The 21,752-nt window shown below is 37.8% G+C and overlaps 1 protein-coding gene across 7 annotated transcripts in view; it reads left to right on the top strand.

Moving 5' to 3' along the window:
- Positions 1-21,752, top strand: part of RNL (RNAligase) — a 134,838-nt gene that overhangs the window by 61,569 nt on the left and 51,517 nt on the right. For all 7 annotated transcript variants that reach the window (XR_016061392.1, XR_016061394.1, XR_016061393.1 and 4 more), the window contains 5 exons: positions 4,095-4,276; positions 4,517-4,596; positions 16,075-16,140; positions 16,320-16,609; positions 18,559-18,666. Coding sequence is in view for 4 of the 7 variants with exons in the window: in XM_006843213.4 (XP_006843276.3) it covers positions 4,095-4,276; positions 4,517-4,596; positions 16,075-16,140; positions 16,320-16,609; positions 18,559-18,666 (726 nt within the window). In the remaining 3 variants the exon portion in view is untranslated. The remainder of the gene's footprint in view (positions 1-4,094; positions 4,277-4,516; positions 4,597-16,074; positions 16,141-16,319; positions 16,610-18,558; positions 18,667-21,752) is intronic.

Raw genomic sequence — 21,752 nt, 5'->3', positions numbered from 1 at the left:
CTTTCCCTACACACACTGTCCTTCAACCTTCACACCTTCGAATCTACTAGCTTTCTCTGCTGAGGGAAGAAGGTTCCCTCAACACGCGGCATGCTTCATGGTGGAAAGCTCCCCCTTAGAACGGTGAATAGGTTACTCTCACAATGTTTATAAGGAGCTCTGCCATCTTCTTCCAAGGAGCACGTCGTGGACCTTTGGCTAGGGTTTGACTCCAACAGGCTCTATTTCATCCTATCAAAGTATTCTACAAGCTTAAGAAAATCTATGAAAATGCAAATGCTTTTTAGGTGTTGTTTGCTATCCATTGGGATTCTGTTGTAAACCGTTTGGTGTTCTACTATCCGCTATATAGTTGTAGCACCCATATACAAAAAATAAAACCATAAATACAATTTAGGATTTTTACTTTTACTACCAAAAGGAATAGACACAATCTAGAAATGAAAAATAAGCTTCCACTAACAATTTTAGTACAAATCATGTTCATGGAAACTCAATCAAACAAGCAATGATGGAAATAAAAGCGAATAGTTGGTACTTATTTGAATTTACCTAGGGTCACCCACATAAAACTTAGTACACCCTGTACCCCTACCTCACGAACTATAATTTTTATGAGAGCATAACACAATTAGGGTTTTTTGGACCAATTTATGAACCTTTAGGACATGCCATTGTCTGGCACCTCTAGTGTTTCAAAAAGCGCTAGGCGGCACCCAGGCGGCCATGGGTGTCCAGGCCGGCCAGCTCCTAGGCGGGTGCCCAGAACCTGGGCGGCCTAGGTTTTGGCCCTTGATAGAGGGACTCTTGGTGTGACTGAGGGTATGGCCATAATCCCAGCTAAAAAAAAAAAGATAGAAGTCTAGAAGAGAATTTTGATAATCCATATGACCATAATCCATATTTTATTCTAGAAGTACCAGAAATAGACTTATTCAAATGACAAGGATTTTCTTCTTGTTTTTGTTTTACAGAATTCATATATTGCTTAATCTCCTCTCTGATAGCTTTACGAACATTTTTACAAGGGGCAACATCCCCCTTAATACCTCCAAGATGTTTCTTCAACTGGTTTATGCCCCCTTTCGCATCTTTTTCACAAAAATTACATTTAATGCAATTTTTGTCATTTGGATTTAGGTTATCACTATAGTTCCAACCCGGAACTCCACTTTGACTAGATCCTGAAGAAGAGATCTCAAAATAAAACAAGCAATCTAAAAAATAAATTTTTGCACTTACTTTGATTGCTCGAACTCCAAACTCCCATCTCTGAAATGTTTTTTGGTGCTAAAATAATAAAAACACCATCTAATAGGATTATAAAACTCCAAAACTAAATCAAATATACTTGGGTGATGTTTAGATCCGTTTTTCATAACTTTGAGAAACATTTTGATCCAATGAAAGTCACAAAATTTGGTTTTCTTGAGGTTTCTTGCTTTCTAAAATGAGTTCTTGTGGGTTTAGGTTTGAAATGAACCTAAAACCCATCCTTCAAACCCTTTCTATTTTAAAAAAAAACAATACAATGGAAAAAATAAAAAATTTCCCCCCCTAGGCGGGACGCAGGCCCAGGGTGGCCGCTCAGGGCTGGGCACTGGGCGCTTGTTTAGGCTGGTTTCGTATCGCCTAGGTGGCCGCCCAGGGACTGCGACCCAATTTGGCCGCCTAGGCCCTGGTGATGCTGCCAGGCCTTCAGGACCGCCTAGGTGGCCGCTTAGGCGCTAGGCGTTCGCTGGGCATCTGTCCTTGATGTAATCTAGGGCTGGGCATGCCCCTTATCTCTCAATCACGTAGGGTGGTGGCCCACCCCTGGAGTCTTATGAGGGTGACATGCCAATTAGAGAGTGGAGAACAAGAGAGAGAGTGTGCATGGAGAGAGAAATAAGAGAGAAGGGCTAGAAAGTAATGTGCATAGAATGGAGGACGGGGGGGAATGTCCCTCCTTATATAGGCCTCAAGGGCCTTTGGTATGGCTATCCAAAATTGTGACTCATAATGACTAATAGCATTTTAGAAAATCTATGAAGTGAGAGAGAATTAAATCTAAGCTATCTATCCCATAAATCAACCATCAAGATTTAGGGAGGAATTGTATGAACCTTACCCTTAAATTTTTGACATATATCCTCTTCTAGTCAAACTAGGCTAAGATCAATCTAAACCTAGTCTTATAGAACTCCCATATCTATCAAGTTTGTAGCAATTCAAAAGATAAATGATATGGTAAAAATATTTTCAAAACTAACTCCCACAAAATGAGAAATCTTTATTTTTTTTTATTTTTTTTTTAAGATTTCCGTAGCTAGCTTAAAAGACACCTTTTATTTAATTAAAGCAAAACTAAAATAAGAAAAGGAGGGGGGCTTTCCACCTCCATGTGTGAGTTCATGGGTTTCATGCCCCACCCATGTGGTGTGGCACACATGTGGGGCTCAAACCAAGGGCCCCACACTTGCCCCTTCACACTATTGGAATTTTAGAAACACCCTTGAAGGGCTTTTTATTGCTGAAATTAATTTTAGAAATTTTAAAATTTTAGAAATTCTATAAAATTTCTAAAATTTACAAAAAACAGTTATTTACACTGAAAACAAAACATCTAGAAGTGGATTGGAACCAATAGGTCAAAATAAGTGATTGTCAGGGCACTTTACCCGATCTGGTAATCGTGATCCTTGATTATCTTCTCAGACCAACTCAACAAGACCCATGACATACAGTCTTATGTAGAGACTTATGATTGGGTTGTCAAAGTTTGCCCATAAATAGTGGAACCATAATTGCAGAATGTGGATTATAGACAGGCTTGTAAGAGCAAGTCATTCACACATAGTGCAATGAGGGCTCTCTATATCCATATGTAGACATATACTTTTTCAGGGTTGCTCCCCCAGTAACGCTGCTATCATGTGTACATGTCGTGCGGAAGTTTATTGAGGATTGAGCCCTTGCGCGTACAGGCCTGCATCTGCACATAGAAGACCACATAGTTCTCTTTGCCCACAAACCATATCTGGGCATTTATCTGACCCTTACAAGGGATGACCCCCCTGAAAGCCTTCTTGGTAGTGCCATATGCCCAAGGGTAATGGTTTTGGCGATGACTAGGACTATAAACGATCTAACACTACCACAGCCAGCTGATACACATACTTTCACTTAAGTGTGTAATCCATTACAATTTATATTTATATGCTCTCACGGCCTTTAAAGGCCACAAAACCCCAACAATTCTGGGGCTTTCTTTATACTATCATAGCGCAAGAGGTGAACATCTTAGTCACTAGAAAGAGATTGAGGGAACAGACAGTGCAACATTGGGCTAAAGGTTGTTTGTCTTGCACCATTGTGATCTTTCATACTTGATTTGTAAGTCAAAAATAAAAGCTTGGTTGGACCAGTCTTGGGTTCATCATAGGCAGAACAACCTGGGTCCAATCCTTGTGGGTCAGCTCTAGGGCTTAAATCATGGCTCATTCTGGCTCGGCCTGGCTCCTTAGAAAATAAATTTTCAGAAAAATTAAATTAAAGTAATCTAAGTACATCTAGTGGTTGGCTGAGTATAGAGATATGCCACTGATCTGCTCCTTGAGAATCGAGACCTGAACACCCGTTTCCTGAAAAGTACATCTTTTATTCTCCTTCCGCAGTCCTCCCAAATTGATAAACTACAAAGCTTCCATCACCTTCCCCTTAGGCTTGACACACAATGAAGATCACCTTTTGCAAAAATCTTCCCGAGATCATGGCATGACCCATTTCATCCCACACAGATCTAGCATATAATCCCATATCTTCACTTCTTACAATGGACTTGTGGATGTTCCACTGACTTGGCGTACACATTGTTGATCAAGAAGGACTTTGGATAAGTGCTTTTGTCCTCACTGGTCTTTCACATCTGTACGATTCAATTTGGTTGCTGCATTCTCAGGTATACTATGCAGTAACATGCCCAAAACTGATTATAATGATAATGTGATCTCAATTTTTATTGTTGAAGAAATCTGTTTTTCTTCCTCAAGTTTTTGGTATCCATTGTTTTTTCATGGTTCTTTATGGACTTTCCGTACTCATGGCTTTTACAGGTTTTTTTGTTGACGTCAATTTATTCAAAGTCGGCAACGAATCTGCGGCTGATTCAGTGAACTATAGTGGGTTGTTATTCAAAGAAACAAATGAAAGAACAGGAACAAATGCATCTGGGACTGATGGTTTAGCTGATGAAGATGCAAATCTAATGATTAAACTGAAATTCCTTACATATAAGGTACATGTAGCTACTAGACATGGGAACCAGTTTTGAAGGAATGTGTTGGAATTTTAATTTTTAATAGATCAGAAGTTTACTTTGATAGCATGTAAATGTATCATTTTCTTTGATGAGATCTAATTGTTTGTACCATATGTCTTGTAACTGATGTAATGAAATTCTTAATCCATTATCTTGTGTGACAATGTAGACTAAACTAAAGTCAAATGTGATTGCGTTTGTGTTGTGAAATTGCAGTTGCGGACTTTCTTAATTCGCAATGGGTTGTCAGTACTTTTCAAGGAAGGTCCAAATGCTTATAAAGCCTACTACTTGAGGTCAGCTTACATAAAATATATGCAATACAAATATTTTTGGGGAAATACTGAAAACTAATCTTTGTATCTTTCAGTCTATTGGATTATCGATGTATGGTGCTAGGATTTGAAGCATATGTCTACCATTTGTCTTCATTACTTCGGAACTTAAATATGGTTTAACTAAGTCATTCTAGCAGTAAGTTTTAAGGATTTGACTCTTCTTTGTATGTATTGGTGCTATTGTGTTGGACCCGAACTGTATATTTCAGGTGTCAATCTATTTTATTCATTTGGTATAAAATATCATGAATACAAAAAGGTAAAAATTAATCTTATTAATATGTTCCAGGAACCCTTTTTTAGCTTGCTCTAGCTTTACATTTCTGTTAGTAAATTATTATGTAGTCGCCACTCCCGGTTGGTACAAGAGGCTGTTATGTGCATTGTTAATGATGATATGCCACCGTAGAAATGTAACTCCTCTCTCTCTCTCTCTCACAGTATTTCAAAAAGCGCCAGGCGAGTCCTAGGTGGATTGGGGGGTCCACGCCGCCCAGCGCCTAGGCGGGAGCCCAGAACCTGGGCGGCCCAGTTGAATCCAAATAAGGATTATGCAGTTATTTGAGTATCTGACTGTCAGTTATATTCAAATTATATTACATATTAGCATTTAACACACATTCCATAAGCATAACCATAATCCATAAGTCGGTGCATGCTCCATAATCCATATCCAATTAAAACTTAAAATATTCCAACCAACCAAATTATAAAATTATGAAAGTAATACTTGAAGACTCAAAAGAATCTTCAATAGTTCAAATGTTCAATACACAACACTGTTTTAAAATGCGAGATGCGGCCTTGATGCGGTGGGGGACCGATGCGGCGCGGATGCGTGTGCATCGCGATGATGCGGTCAATAAATGTAAAAAAATTCTAATTTTTTTTTAAAAATAAGTTAATGCATAAAAAAAATATGAAGGTGGTATATGTGATAGTAGGTATTTTAGTTTAATGATTAACTTCAAAACTATTAGCTGTCGGAGATTCTGTATCCAGTTATCCACGCATATGAGTATTTCCACAGAGCAAGCATATCACACATTTTCTATCTTTGGGATTTTTTAGTTTAGCATATTTCCAAGCCGGATCCTTATTACTAGAAGATTGAGAAGAAGACTTTACTCAAAAAATATGTATAATAGTAATATTGTACAAAAAGGAAAAAAAACTTACCGACTCTGTGAAGTACTGCTCGATTTCTTTACGACCTCTGAAACCGCCGATTTCTTATCCCAAATTCACCCTAACATCTTCAAATGAACAATCCAAGGCATCCAATGAACATCCAAGTATCAAACAACCGCCAATTCAAAGATTTCGATGAAAAACAAATTCCGCCTAAATTTTTTTTACCTCGATTTGATGCAAAAAAAGTCACAAAAGTGGCTGAAAATCTTCGTTTAAGGCCCCCAAACAGTTTCCCTAACATTTGGATGGTCAAAAAGACCATTTTGCCCCTCCTCGAGGGGCAAAGCAGAGAAACAATTCGGCGGACATTGTAGTAGTGGGATGCGGTGCGATGTGGCCTATGCGGGATGTGCCTACGATTCGGCCTGATGTGGCTCATATGCGGCCGCATCTGTCAAAAGCGTATATGCGCCTGTTTCTGATGCAGATGCGAGCGCATTGCGCATGATGCGACCGCATATGCGGCGATGCGGCCGCATTTTAAAACACTGATACACAATACTTCAATCAAAGTTCAAACTTCAAAGTAACAAAGTTTAATAATTATTCAACAATCAACATTCATTCGTCATCAAAAAATCTTGGGTCAGTTGCATTGGCATCATATTCATCGGAGTCGACGAAGTCATCACCCTCCTCGACATATTGCGACTCGTCTTCCTCCGTCTCTTGTGAATCTGACTCTTCTTCCTCCTCTTCCTCCACCCTTGTTCTCTGTGTAGAAGCTCTAGTGGCCCTAGGAGGGTCAGCTGTTGTCCCTGAAGCATCTATGACCATGTCCCATGTCAATCCTTCTTGCCCCTCGAACTCATCATCATCAACTAACCACTCCATATCATTGTCCATATTTTTGATCTAATGGGGTCTTTATTATCTCTCTTTGCAAATCTGTCCTTCAAGAATCGATTGTACTTGACATAGACAAGGTCATTGAACTTCTTTGATTCAAGTTTGTTCCTTTTCTTTGTATGAACTTAACAAAATAAAATGAAAGTGAACTAATTGAAATCTAATATCTATGGTTCATGTATTATTTTTAAAATTATATAAATTACCCTTATGGTCTTACCCCTTCAAAAGTACTCCAATTGCGCTCACATCCGGATGAAGAAGTGGTTAGGTTTAAGATCCGAATGACCGACTTTTGTAAATTTGGAGAACTACGTCTATGTTGGCTCTACCAATGGCCCGCAAAGAAATAAAAAAAATCATAAATAAATAATAGAAATACTTGATTACTTGAACAATTGAACTTGATGAAGATGAACTTAAGAATATTATTAATATAATAATATTTAATACTTGGATTAATTTTGGTCCTTTGCCTCGTCGCCATTGGACTCCCAAAAGACTTTAATGAGCACTTGTAATTTATCAGCTCATCCGCGCATATAATATCCTGCATTTCAAGATCAGGGACTAGCACCTCTACACACTTATTAAATCCATCCATAATTGTATCATTTTTTTGTATATCCTTGTCAATATAAAACAAAGCTGGGTTCAAAAAATAACTAGCTGCATGCAATGGCTGATGAAACTGCTTATCCCACTTCTCATCAATAATCTCCCAAACAGGCTTGTAGCGGACATCATTGAAATTTTGGATTGTCTCTCTTTTGCATTTCTTCATAGCATCATATATGTAGTCCATAGAAGGCTTGTCACTATCAATCATGTGAAGGACTTTGATAAGAGGAAAAAATACCTTAAGAGCGTCCTTCAACCCTCGCCAAAAAGCCTTAGAAAGTATAATCTCTCACCTTCTTCCCAACCTGAGCCTTAGATCACTTGCATGCTCTCCACTCAACCGAGGTAAACATTTGCCTCAACTGCACTCTCCTTTAATGTGTGCTATCTAGGCATAAGTACCAGGTCGTAAATCTCGTGACCCCAGGCCTCACAATCTCTTTCTTCTTTGTAAAGGTACACATCAAGCTGAGGGTGATATGGTGGTTATAAATGAAATTCGTAACATACTTGGCCTTCTTCACTGCATCTGATATCTCGGTTAAACCGCCAAGAGCCTCAAGCATGAGGTCTATACAAGGTGCTGCACTTGGTGTCCAAAAGATTCTAGGATAAGCTATGCGCAACAAATTAGATGCAGCAACATTAGGAGCAACATTTTCTGTGACAACCTATATAACAAGATGCTCCCCAACCTCCTTGATTCCCTGCTCTATCACTTGAAATATGTAATAGGCATCATGGATATGATCAGAGGCATCAATAGACCTCAAAAAAACAGTCCCTACTGGACAATTCACAAGCAAATTCATTTGACTTCTTCTCTTCCTATCACTCCAAGCATCAGTCATAAGAGAAACCCCATATTGAGCCCTTGCATATTTCTTAAGTTCTACAGCTTCCTTCGTGGCACTCATTGCCTTTTTTAAAACAGGCTCTGAAAGCTCATATGGGGTTGGGGGTTTCATCCCAGGGCCAAATTGGCCAATTGCCTCTAGTGCGGCATCAAAGTTGCTCAAGCGAGCGGTATTGAAAGGAATGTCTGCCTCATAAAACTATGTAGCCAAATAATACGCTGCTCTCTCTCTCTTCCTTCTTGATTCTATTTTCAATGGTGGTTTGTTTTTTTGTTTTCTCTCTCCTGCAATCTCAGGGTCAGGCCGAGGTAAGAAACTATCCATAGGACCTCTAACCCGCGGCTTCTTACTCCCCTAATAATGGATTGCTCAACCTCTTGACATCGCTCCCCAATCCTTTCCTCATCACTACCATCATCATCAAAATTGACTCGAAGCCCAGACCTAATCTCTGTTATAGAGGCAAATCTCTCATTTTTTTTCATTTTCATCAAGTTTATAAAATTTTTTATTTCCTCTTTAACAGCATCATGAGTCTTTTTACATGGGGCAACATTCCCTCTGATATCCGCAAGATGTTTCTTGAACCCGTTTATGCCCCCTTTTGTATCATTAGGATCTGGGTTATAGTCATATTTCCAACCGGGATCACCACTCCTATTAGATCCCGAAGAAGACATCTAAAAAATAATGCAAATTTTTAAGCAATAAAAAAATCACTTACTCTGAGTTTGATTGCTCAATCTTCAAACTTCCATCTCAAAAATGTTTCTAAATACTCAAAATATTCTAGAAAACCCCCTAATAACTTTGCAAAACATCAAAAAGTAAATATAATACCAATGGGTGATGTTTGATCAATTTTGATTAACGTTGAGTAACCCTTCGATCTTTAAAAATTCACCACAATCTAGTTTTTTGGTGGTTTTCTCTCTCTAAATTTGGCTCAAAACAAGGTTTGGGTTTCAAATGAACGTAAAACCCTAATTTTTGGGCCTTAAAAACAAACACAAATGACGTAAAATGCCGCACAAATTTTTTTTTCGCCCCTGGGCGGGGCGCAGGCCCAAGACGGCCTCCTAGGCGAGTTCCATACCACCTAGGCGGCCGCCCTGGGATTGACCGCCTAGGGATTGATCGCCCAGGACTTTCAGACCGCCTAGGAGTTGGGCGGTCTGCTTTTTGAATCACTGCTTTCTCATTTTGGATTCTTTACCTTGGCCCGTGGACTGTTGAATTTAGAAAGCGTTCTCCACATTTTTGGACAAGTAATGCTTTTCTTTGGTTGTGCATTGTGTTTCCCCTCAAATTCTTTTTGATGATCAAAGCCTATGCATTTCTGTTGGTATTCTTTTCCAATTGCCCCATTTTTAACAGTTTGAACTAGTTCTTTTTTTGCTGATGTGTCCATATTGATTAATTTGGGTGATAAGCATGCTTTGGGCCCCTAGGGCTTGCATCAATTATTTACTTTTTATAATCATGGAATAAGTTATTCATATTTTTAATACAAGTAGTATAGGTAAATTGCTTAAAGTTGATCTTTGGGTGAAAATTGCTTTATGTAATTTGTTGGTGACTTCGTAATTTGAGTAATATTATTGACAAAGTCATTGCAAATGGATTTGCAAACTTTCACTTGAAGATAAAGTTGCTTAGAGTTGATCTTTGGGTAAAAATTGCTTTATATAATTTGTTGGTAACTTTGTAATTTGAGTAATATTACTGACAAAGTTATTGCCAATGGATCTACAAACTTTCACTTGAAGATAATATCATATGCAAATACTTAACTCACGATAGTAATTAAATTCTTATGTATGAGAAAAGGAATTTGTTAATGTTCTCATTTTCTTCGTTACTTTTTTGAATTTTGTGTTCACATGTTGCATGTAATTTTCTCCTTGTACTTGCTTCTTTTTTTTTAATGTAAAGTCTATCTACTGCTCTGCCTAAAAATGTACTTAGGCAGGATGAGCCTGGTAGGTTTGCATTTTGTAGGGTAGAAGTTATAGGGTCTAGATATCATTGTAGTGGAACATCAACCATTTTATATGTTACCTAGTAAAAATGCCTGGTGAATCTTGGGGATAAGCCTAGGTTTCAAAGAAGTTATTAGGACAATTTTGTGATGTATTTGATTCAAGAGAGTATGGAAGGTATGAAGAATGTATAAGATATTTCTTGGGAATAATATAAAGAGAGGAGGACCGTTAGGTTGGTGGTAGGCTCGAAAGGATATGGTTGGAAGTAGTGAAAAAAGATATGGTCCTTATGGCCTCATTGAGGACATGGCCCATAATAGAGTAGAATGACGGACTAGGATTCATGTAGCCGACCCCGATTAGTTGGGAAAAGGCTTTGGCGATGATGATGGTGACTACTAGTTTGGTGTTGGTGTTGTTGCTGCTCCGAGGAGTGTGGTGAAGACATTGGAGAGGACAATGGATTACTGGTATAAAGTGCATGGAGTGGGTTTATAAAATGAGATGGTGCAGGCCCCCTATTTGGGTCCATCTAAATAAAATTGAAAATGCAACAAAAGAAAAAAACAAAGAAAAAGAAAGTAGGTCGGACCAAACCGGGCTAGCCTTGGCCTAGGCCCGGCCTTGGTTGGACCCTCAGGCCACATTTTGTGGACCAGGCCCTAGTTTTTTATGGCCAGGCTGGCCGGGCTACCTGGCCCATTGCCCCCTTAGTTCAATGATATCTCGTCATAAGCGCCTTGATTGCGAGGGGCTGTAGAAGTTTATTAAAACCTGTATTTGGTGAGGATTGGCAGTACTTGGTCTCATGCACATGATTACATGCAATGAAGAAGAGATGATGCATAGTAATTGTGAAGGTTGAAAGGAAGAACATATCCCAGAAAAGCACTAAACTTTATGCATTATCCTTGCAGAGATATATTTGTCGATGCAATCAATGTATTGATAGATGTAGAGAAGAATCCTGTGTGTTATTTGATTTTATGGATATTTAGGATATTTGAATTTATGGATATTGAGAAGAAAATGTTCTATGCGATGCAGGTTGCAATGATGATGTAGATCTTGATCTGGAACTCTCAGTAAGAGATCAGTATGTAAGAGGGAGAGAAAGGAAGAGAAGAGAAGAAGATATGAAGGGAAATAAAGAAGAAATAAGTGGAGAGCGAGAGAGAGAGGTGGCGTGAGACAACCTTAGACATAATTTGTGGCATAGTATGTTAAGTTGGGCTGGTCACACTTAGATCGTATTGAGCTAGAGATAATTACAAAAATATGCCCTTGTTCAAATAAATAACTCACATTATTCCTTAATCCTTACTAAATAAAGTATTTTGTTTATGCCGCTGAGTTGCTATTGCACTTTCAATGCTTCCCCTCAAGCTGGAGAATAGATATCAATCATGGCCAATTTGACAAAGTACAACCTTTTGTTTGTCATGTGCAGCTGGTTTTGTAAAGATGTCTGCTTGTTTGTCTCTCAATTTCACATGAATACAAATAATTCAAGTTGCTACACTATCCCATTATAAATTCATGGTCCACTTCGATATCTGTTGTTCTCTCATGATATGTAGGGTTCTTAATGATGTAGATGGCTGCTTCATTATCACAATGAACTGATGAAGGTTGGGTGGTAAATGATCTTTAAGTCTCTCATCACCCAGTATAATCCTAAGCCACATAATTTACAAGCTCCTTGCTCCATAGCTCTTTATTTTGCTTCAACTCTTGACCACTAATTTTTTTTTTTTTTATAATAAATCTCTTTAATGAGACCAAATTAACACCGATAAAGTAACAGTAATATTTTCTCATCCTTCCATCAGTCTTTGGGCCAGCCCAATCGGCATCAGTGTAGATTACGATACCCAGTGATTATGATCGACAATTAGGAATCCTCCCCCTGGAGATGACTTGAGATACTTTAGGATGCAGTAGACAATTTCTTAGTAAGGTTTGCATGGGGCATACTGTAGTTGATTAACTGCACTAACTGCATAACTTATACCTGGTCGTGTAATTGCATGGTGTTTAGATTTACACAATGACCTACCATAGGTTGTCGTACATTAGTTGCTTCTTACTTCACCATGTCCCCAGATTTCCACCAATAAATGTGGGACAATCTATGGTACGCTGTTGTCAGATGGAGAACCTGCCTAATCGGCATCTGAGTAATCTTAAATTGTGAACTGATTGTTTGACTTGTAAATTTGACCTCTACCTAGAGCTCCCTTCAAATAGCTCGATTTTACAAACAACATCCCAATGAGGATTTGTTGGAGAGTGCATAAACCGACTGACTACAGTTGCTACAAAAGCAATATCACGCTTAGTAATGATCAAATAAATCAACCTTCCTACCAGTCTTCTGTACCTCCTTGGATCCTAAAACAACTCCCCCTATCAGCCAATAATTTTGTATTTGAATCCATAGGAGATTTCACTTGGTTTTGCCTCCAACTTTCCAGTGTCAATCAACAAATCAGTCACATGCTTTCATGGTGACAAGCTAATGCCATGCTTTGATCCGGCTACTTCAGTTCCTAAAAAATAGCTTGGCTTGCCAAATCCTTTGATTGAATATATCATTTCAGTTGCCTCTTCAAATGATTGATTCCTTCTTGGTCATTGCTTGTGATGACAATATCATCAACATATACAACTAAGAAATATCATGGAGTCCTATTTCCGGATAACTGGAGAATGTTTTCCATACGGTTGTTTTGAAATCCACATGCCACAATAATTTCACTAAATTTCTTAAACCATGCACTTGGGGACTGCTTTAGACTGGAAATGGATTTCTTCAACTTAACATACCTTATCTGACTCCCCTGAACAACAAATCCATGTGGTTGCACCATATGCACCTCATCTTGTAAATCAGCATGAAGGCTTTCTTTACATCAAGCTGCCACAGTGGCCAGCTCTTGTTTGCTGCTATAGATATAACCACTTGAACTAAATTAAGTTAGACAGTAGGTACAACAGTTTCGGAGTAGTCATTGCCAAAGGTTTGGGAGTATCAGCCAACCTCGCTTTTAATCTCCGGATTACATAAACCCAGCACACCCAACAGTTCTTTCTCTAGCTTGCAACTCTGTGATATGTATGATTTTAGTTGAGTGCATTCATTGTCCTTTCCATTGCTTTCTTCCACCTAGTATGAGTAACAGGATGTTGAGTACATTACCTTATACCTTTATAGATGGAAATTGGTGTATTATCATCACTCTACACCGAAGAAACCCTTGTAGAGAGAAAGAAACCTCCAAAAAACTACATTTCATTGGATCGAATCATCAAAGTATTTCTCAAAGTTTGGAGTTCGAGCAACCAAAGTTAAGTGCATTTTTTAGATTGCTTGTTTTATTTTGAGCTGTCTTCTTCAGGAGTTAGTCGGAATGGAGATCCGGGTTGGAAATATGGATACAACCCAAATCCAAATGACAAAATTGCATTAGATGCAATTTTTGTGAAAAAGATACAAAAGGAGGCATAAACCAGTTCAAGAAACATCTTGCCGATATTAAGGTGGATGTTGCCCCTTGTAAAAATGTTCCTGAAGCTATCAGAGAGGAGATTAAGCAATTTATAAGTTATGTAAAACCAAAACAAGAACAAAATCCTTGTCATAGATCTATTTATGCTACTCCTAGAAAAAGTGATTTGGGTTGGAAGTATGGGTACAACCCAAAATCAAATGATGAAAATTGTATATGGTGTGATTTTTGTGAAAAAGATACCAATGGGGGTATTAGCCGATTCAAAAAAGACCTTGCTGGTGTTAGAGGTAATGTTGCTTCTTGTACAAAGGTTCTTGAAGAGTTCGGGATGAGATTAGACATCTTCTGAATTTTGAAGAACCAGAAAAGGATGAAAATAAGCCTTGTTCTATGAAGTATTGTCTCCAGGTTCTAGACGAGGTGGTGATCTGGGCTGGAAGTATGGTTATAACCCGAATCCAAGTGATAAAAATCATATCAAATGTAATTATTGTGGAAAGGATACTAATGGGGGCATTTACCGGTTTAAAAAACACCTTGCTAGTATTTTTACAAGGGGCAAATGCCCCTTGTAAAAATATTCTTGAGGCTACCACGGAGTAAATTATACAATATTTGAGTTCAGAGAAGCGCAAAGAAAAGGGTAGAGCAGCGAAGACTCCTAGGGCCTCATCTGCACAGACTAGTAAGAGGAAGTTAGAAGAAGAGGAGGAGGAAGAGGCAGATTCAGAAGAAACAGAGGAGGACGGCGTTATATTGAAGAGGGAGATGACTCTGATGATGATGGCCTCGACTGTGATGCATATGATGAGGCTTGCCCTATTGATATTCTTTCTGATGATGATGATAATGACGGTGACTAAAGACTCTTGCCTATTGCTGCTGATTGTTGAGTGTCGAGTCTGTTGATTGTTGTGTTGAGTCATGAGTGTTGACTTTTGTTATATATTATATTTTCGAAATTTTTGTTCTGTTGAGTGTGTACTTTTATATCCTACCTACACTTGTATGGTTTTACAGTTTACTGTTTTAACAATATGGATTATCAAAATTCTCTTCTCAACGTCCATTTTTTTTTTTTTTTCAACTTGGAATATTGTATTATATTGGTAATTTGGTATGATTTTTACTTTTTTTTCTAATTTCAACTGGCAGCCGCCTTGGTTCTGGGCTCCCGCCCAGGTGCTGGGCGGCCTGGACCCGCCTAGCGCTTTTTTATACACTGGTGGAGTGTTATAGAAGAGAACAAAATGAGGTGTTTTTCTTTTCAAAATTGGAAAGGTCATACAACTAATTAAATAACATGAGGTCAGCAATGCATCTCCCTAATAAACTTTTGAAACATATATATAATTAGCAAAGTGGGGCTTACTTCAAGCAAATATTGATTTCTTCTTTCAGCAACCACAATTTGTTGAGGAGTATGCATGCAAGAAGTTTGATGTAAAATTCCATTTTGAGCAATCAATTTTGAAACTTTTCGAAAAGATACTCTTTAGCATTAACAAAATGTAAAACACACATTCTTATTCGTATTGAGTTTGGATCTCCTTGTGAAACAATGTAAAAATGGAGAAGACAAATGAAAGAGGGAAGATTATTAAAAAGGAGGAAATATTTATGATAGAAAAGAAAAGCAAGACGGAAGAAAGGGATTATTGCTTTGATACCATATTTGAGAAGGGAGAGAGAGATGAAAGGAAAGAGGGAGAGAAAAGGAGAGTAACGTCAGAGTCTCAGGTGGGTCTCATGCACCTCTCACATCAATTTTATATTAATAAAAAATAGTCAAAGGGGGAAATGACTATAGGGATTAGAAAAAGGACTTTTGATAGAAACCAGCAGGCAAACTCTTATACCCAGCCCCAAAAGAAATTATGTGCTTCTTGTATTCTGTGACTGAATGACTCCATCATCACCCTAGGATATCCCTTTGTCCTTCCCATTTCTTCCGCTATGGTGGTGACGTCCTTTTCGTTTTGGTACTATTCCATTTTTCCATACTATATTTTTGGCCGTCAGCTTGTCTCAATTGGTATGAGACGGTTGTCTATCTCTTGATATTTCGAGCATGTATTAGTTTGAGTACTATAATCGTATATCTTTTGGAACTTTTGGATAAATGCCATTGATTTTAGTTTATCATGCTAAGATGAAAATAATTTATTGGGTTTGCTCTTTTTCTTCTGAAATTTTTGATATTTGTATCTGGTTTCCATTTCTTGTATGCAGAAAGAAGTGGATCCTGTACATTTGATGGAAAAATTGGCCAAGCTTCATTATGATCTGAGTTTTAGTGTCTGAATAATGTTTACAAGTGCAGTCAAACTTGAAATTCTTGCCATTCTAATTGAAATAATAAAGTAATCTACCAAAAAAATAAGTGTAATAATAAAGTTTTTTGTTTGTCATTAGGCAAATGAAAATTTGGGGAACTTCATATGAAAAGCAGAAGGAACTCAGCAAGATGTTAGATGAATGGTGAGCGAATGATCTTTTCTTTATTTTATTGTCATCAATTCTTGGAATCATGTTTTACTGTTTCTGCTTTTTGTTATTTTTTTTTTTTTTTGAGAGTGATGTTGTTACATTTCCTAATTGGCTTTATACTTGGATTAAAATACACCTCATTTTAAAAATGTTATCATCTTGTTATTCAGGGCTGTATACATCCGAAGAAAATGTGGCAGCAAACAGCTGTCTTCAACTGTATATCTTACTGAAGCAGAACTCTTCCTTGAGCAATATGCTCGGCGGAGTGCTCAAAATCAGGCATTAATTGGATCAGCTGGCAATCTTGTTAGTGCTGAAGATTTTCTTGCCGTTGTGGCAGGAGGGCGGGATGAAGAGGGTGATCTTCGTCTAGAGGATGAGATACCACCTTCCAGCCCTGGTACTACAATGTTAGACACAGTTCCAAAGCATGAGGGGGTCATAGTATTCTTTCCAGGTAACATAACCTTCTTATGTTTCCAAGTAGTCATTTATTTTTTTGTTTATAATTGTTATGTCCCAAGCTTTGTTGATGAATAAGTTGGGAGCAATCAATAGAATTAGAAAGTTGCTAGTGTTAGAAAGGCTTTGAGATGCTTTGAGATAGAGAAAGGTTTCCTCATGTCTCATTGTTTATGCACACTCTTATTGTCAATCTGATTTACTCCTCTTTCTCTCTCTCTTTCTATTTACGCTACACAGACACACTGAAGATATAATCGAACACATCCACAGGTGCTTATATATATTATACACGGATTTGTGTGCTCAGGCTCTCATACATGAACACAGAATGCATACAAATGCACATGTAGGACCTGTTTGGACTTACTCATTATTATTGATAACTCACTGTTCTAATAAAATTATTCCTGATAATGAATTATCTATTTCTTGACACGATCCTTCATAAAGTTACCTGAGACAAGCTTATTGGCAGTTCTGCATATAGTTTATCTTTTTGGGAGGCTGTTTTTAGTTTATTCAAGGTAATTTGCTGAAAGTCATATGTTTGGGCCAGAAATAGCTAAACACATTACTCAGGAGTTTGTTAAATAATGGATGTGCGTGTGTGGGTGGGTGCGTGCGTGTGAGATTATCGAACATCCCAAAACTCCTAAAGCCAGCGAAAAAGTAAAAAAACTCCTGAATAATGTAGACAACGGATTCTTTAGGAGAGAATTTTGTGAACACCAGGTGTTCGTTTTAGATCTAGGCATCATGAGCTCAGACTCATTTGTTTTCGTAAATTGTTCATCTATTGTTGATGATGATGTCTCCAAAATCTGGGTTGAACAATTCCTCCTAAGGCCTCTATTCTAACATCGTTTTTTTTCTTTCCCAGTACAATCTGTACTCATTGCATTTAATCTCAGATCAATAAAAAACTACATTTTGGATTTTTTTATCATAATCTTTTCACAAGCTTGTTCATTGAATAGGAGTCATATACGAAATTTGGGTTCAAGCAAATCTCCTAGATAGGTTTCTTGGAGTTTTTGAGCCATGACCTAATGTTATAAAAATGGGCTATTACCTATTGGGAGTATGCATGCTGTGTGTGTCTGTGTTTGTGTGAGAGAGAGAGAAAGAGAGAGTAGACAATCACAGTTGCCCAGAGTCCAAATTTTTGTATATGGCTTGCTCTCTATTGCTTTGCATTTTTGGTGAGTAGTTTGATGCTTATTATATTCTACGATTTCTAGTCTGGTTGTCACAATTTTGACACGACACAAGCTGTCCTTTTCAGGGCTTGTTATTTTTGTGCTAAAATGATAGCAAACTTCAAACAAGGAGGCCCAATTTTTCATAAAATAGTAATGCTTATGATTGCTGTTTGTTGTCAATGAATATGTAAGATTAGTTGTTTAAGAGTTAAATATCACTGTTTATAAATAGTTGTTCTGCTTGTGGTCAGTGTGCTTTAAATTGGTATGGTTAAGAATGTATTACTGTTGAATAATTTCTTGGAAAATAATTAGTCTCAATTTTCTCTACTAGATGTATAATTATGTGGCTGAACTGCACGTTTCTAGCAAAACTTGCAACTCAAAGCACAAATTTTATTTTTTTAGCATCCTGAACGTCGCAATGATGGCCTGAGTTAGCCTGTCAACCTGTGTAGAATAATTTGCATAAATTGATCCATATGTTTACAGTGTATTATTCTTTTAATTCTTTCTAAGTATGTGACTGTTGTGTTCAGGATGTTAGTTACGTGACAATTACTGTGTTGAAAAGGGGGAAAAATAATATACAATGTTGATATGTGACTATTTCTGTGTTTAGGATATTACTATCTTTTGTCCTCTGCATTTATATATACAAAAGTCTTTCTCCAAGTTCCATGTCTGCTGTATCACTAGTATATGTGGTAACGTATAATGCATTTTTTTTTGCCATCAGGAATCCCAGGCTGTGCAAAGTCTGCCCTTTGCAAAGAAATTCTGAATGTTCCTGGGGGACTGGGAGACAGCCGTCCTATAAATAGCCTGATGGGGGATCTTATTAAAGGTAAATTAATGTGTTCTATATGGTTGTTCATAGAATCTCTCTCTCTTTTACTTATCCCTGCAAATAATCAAATTTTGAAAGATATTCCATAGTTGTGTGTAATGCTTGTTGAACTGTTTTATTTGTGCTAGCTAATGTACAATAATGATCCCATCATTATCATCATCATCACAGCCTTTTCCAACTAATTGGAGTCTGCTCTATTTAATAATGGCCACGACTAGCACAAATTAAAATCACCCAATTAAGTATGGTGACTGACCCACTTCTACAGAAATTAGTTAAGCATAAAGAATCAATTTCAGATATTAAAACATATATGAAGTTCTTTCTTTATTCTACTAGTTTTCATGGTGATATCCCTCCAAATGTTACCATTGTTGTGGTTTAAGCTATCTTTCGGTTGCTGGGTATATTTCAAAGTTGATGTCTGGCTGCTCGAGTCATTTTTGCTGATACTTTAGTGGCTTGTTGCATGTCGTGGGTTGGCATTGGCGCGGAACAGCTTTATGTGGACAGTGAAGATCTCATATATACTCTAGCAATTGTGATTTGTACATATAGCCATTGGACATGGAAGTCTAAGTTCTGTGGTCATGAAGGCTTTCCGAGTTACTTTCATGTGAGTGCGTCCAGCTAAAACAATCTCCTGTTGCCATGATGCGTCCTCTATCAATTTGCATCAAACATGTCTATAGTCAAGCATTCAACGAAAGGAGCTTGTTGCAAATTGAGGTGATCCTAGTTACGGTCGTCATTTGTTAAGGAGCAATGCAATTTTATTAGAGGGTCCAATAGTATTTTCCAAAGCGTGAAAACATCTGCAGTAGGATGTCCATGAGTTAAAGTGGCTCTTGCTTATGTGGCTACAATTCGTGAGACGTATGGATTGGCAATGCCATGTGAGTTTGTGTGGTGGCCTTATGGTTCACATGACCAAGAGCTTCTGAACCTGGTCCAGTTCTGCTATTACGAGGGCCTTACCCTCTGCAAGTTTGCATTGGGATGACAAATTGAGTTTTACATGTCCGTAAGGTACTTTAGAGTTTTGGTACTTCCCTCAGCTAACTTCAAATTTGTTGGGGGTGGAATGCTCTAGCAGTTTCTATGGCTTCTTTCTTACATTTGGTTTGTGGGAACTGTGTGCTTTGTGGCATCTTGTTCTTCAGATACTCCGTTGACCATTTCAAGTGAAAACTGTTTTTTTTTTCTTTTCCTCATGAAATCCTGCCCTAGAAGATTTTCCAAGGAGTTCATTGGTGATTGATTAGAGGCATATGGTTCTTTCCACCCTCTATAAACATTGTGATCGTATTTTCCATTGTTAAAAAATTTGAAGTCTACTTTTTACTTCTTCAGCACCCAAGGTTGTGTTGTCTTCTGTGTTCATTTTCTTGAAAAATATTGTAAATAAAAAGAAGCTTATTATTTACTACATTCTAAATGATTGAGCTATTGAATAGATTATTATTACATATGAAGGCATGTTTGTAACATATGTAAGTACTGCATGGTACATATTAATTCATTTCAGTGGTAGTTGTTTTTGTGATTGATTTTTATTACATAAGCACAAATTAAGTATACTGGAAATTATACTTAGTAATATAAACTTAGGGGATTCCTATGGCACCAGTGTTCCTACTATCCGACCCACACTTGGTTTGGAATATGAGAAACGTGTGCAAGAACTTCCGACCCACACTTAGTTTGGAATATGAGAAACGTGTGCAAGAACTTTCACCATTATACGTGGATGCTTTATGGCATAGACTTGGGTGGAATAAGGAGTCACCGTACTATTATTTAACATTCTTAGGATACCACTGTATTACATTGTTCGAAGAAACTTAATGATGCTGGAAAACATGGTACAGTGCTTTGCTCAATGGAGCGTACAGGTCGAAAAGGGGGTCAAAATGTACCAGATCCCTGCTCATCCCCACAAACTGTAGTTTTATAAGCCATAAAATTGCTTTTTAAGTGGGTTCTCCCAATGTTCGAAAATTCGGCCAAACAACCGCCTAGGCGAAAAATTTCAAAAAACACCTAGACGCTGTCTGGCAGTGGAATTATGCGGCTTGTCTCCGAGCGCCCGCCTAAGCAGGCAAGGCGCTACAGTCTGGGCACCCGCTTAGGTGCCGCCCAGTGACAGTTTGCCAAAGGGCGAAAAAACGCTCCGCGAGGGATGAAAAAATGTCATTTCGCCCCCTAAAAGGGAAAAATGGGTCTTGGGGGGTATTCTAATCTCCCAAAACAAAACCGTGGCTTTTAGGGTGAGAAAAACTCCTCAGAAAACTAATCTTTTGTGATTTATCGAAAGATCGATAAAGTTTTGATTCTTGCGATTTCTTCTCAAAACAAAGGCAATAGTTTGTGAGTGGATTTGGAACTTCTAGTAGTTGATTTTGAGGACTTTTATCAACCCAATAGAGGAAGTTTGCGCTGACATCAATTTGATTTTGATATTTTGAAAATCATGTTTTGATCAAAATAGATCCAAGTTTCTTCCACACATGAAATCGAGATTTCGTCCTAATTGAAATCGAGATTCCGATCCCGCTAGAATCGACACCCCAAGAGTCAAGATTCATTAGTATGTGGAATCGAGTTTCCAACATCTATGGAATCGAGTTTCTGAAATTAATGGATCATAGATATGTTGTTGTTTTGAATCACGATTCTAACATATTTGGAATCAAGTTTATGAAGTATATGGATTAGAGATCCATGCCAGTTTGAGATCGAGATTTACAATAATATGGAATGTGGAATGTGTTTGACGATCCCTACCAGTTATCAAAATTTCATTTTTATGGAGAAGGAAGCCACAAGGACATCCTGAGCTTCATGAATTTTAGAATATATATTGGATGTCTCTTATTTGAAGGTTTCCCAAATTTTAAAATGATTGTGTTGACTATTGAACTAACGGTCATTATATACTATCGTGTTCCCTTTGCTGTATTTTATTTTGTGTTCCTCTTCTCCCTCGCTTCTTTTTTCTTATCTTCTTCTTTCTCCCTAGGCGCCCGAATCCGCATTTTTGAGCATTGGTTAACTTGTATTAAATACCAGGGAGCTTG

This window comes from Amborella trichopoda, chromosome 8 (genome assembly GCF_054954075.1).
Source record: "Amborella trichopoda isolate Santa Cruz 75 chromosome 8, AtrichopodaSantaCruz75HAP2 v2.0, whole genome shotgun sequence".
NCBI lineage: Eukaryota > Viridiplantae > Streptophyta > Magnoliopsida > Amborellales > Amborellaceae > Amborella > Amborella trichopoda.
The sequence above is the reverse complement of the archived record's forward strand: the minus strand, read 5'-3'. Positions and strand labels throughout refer to the sequence as shown.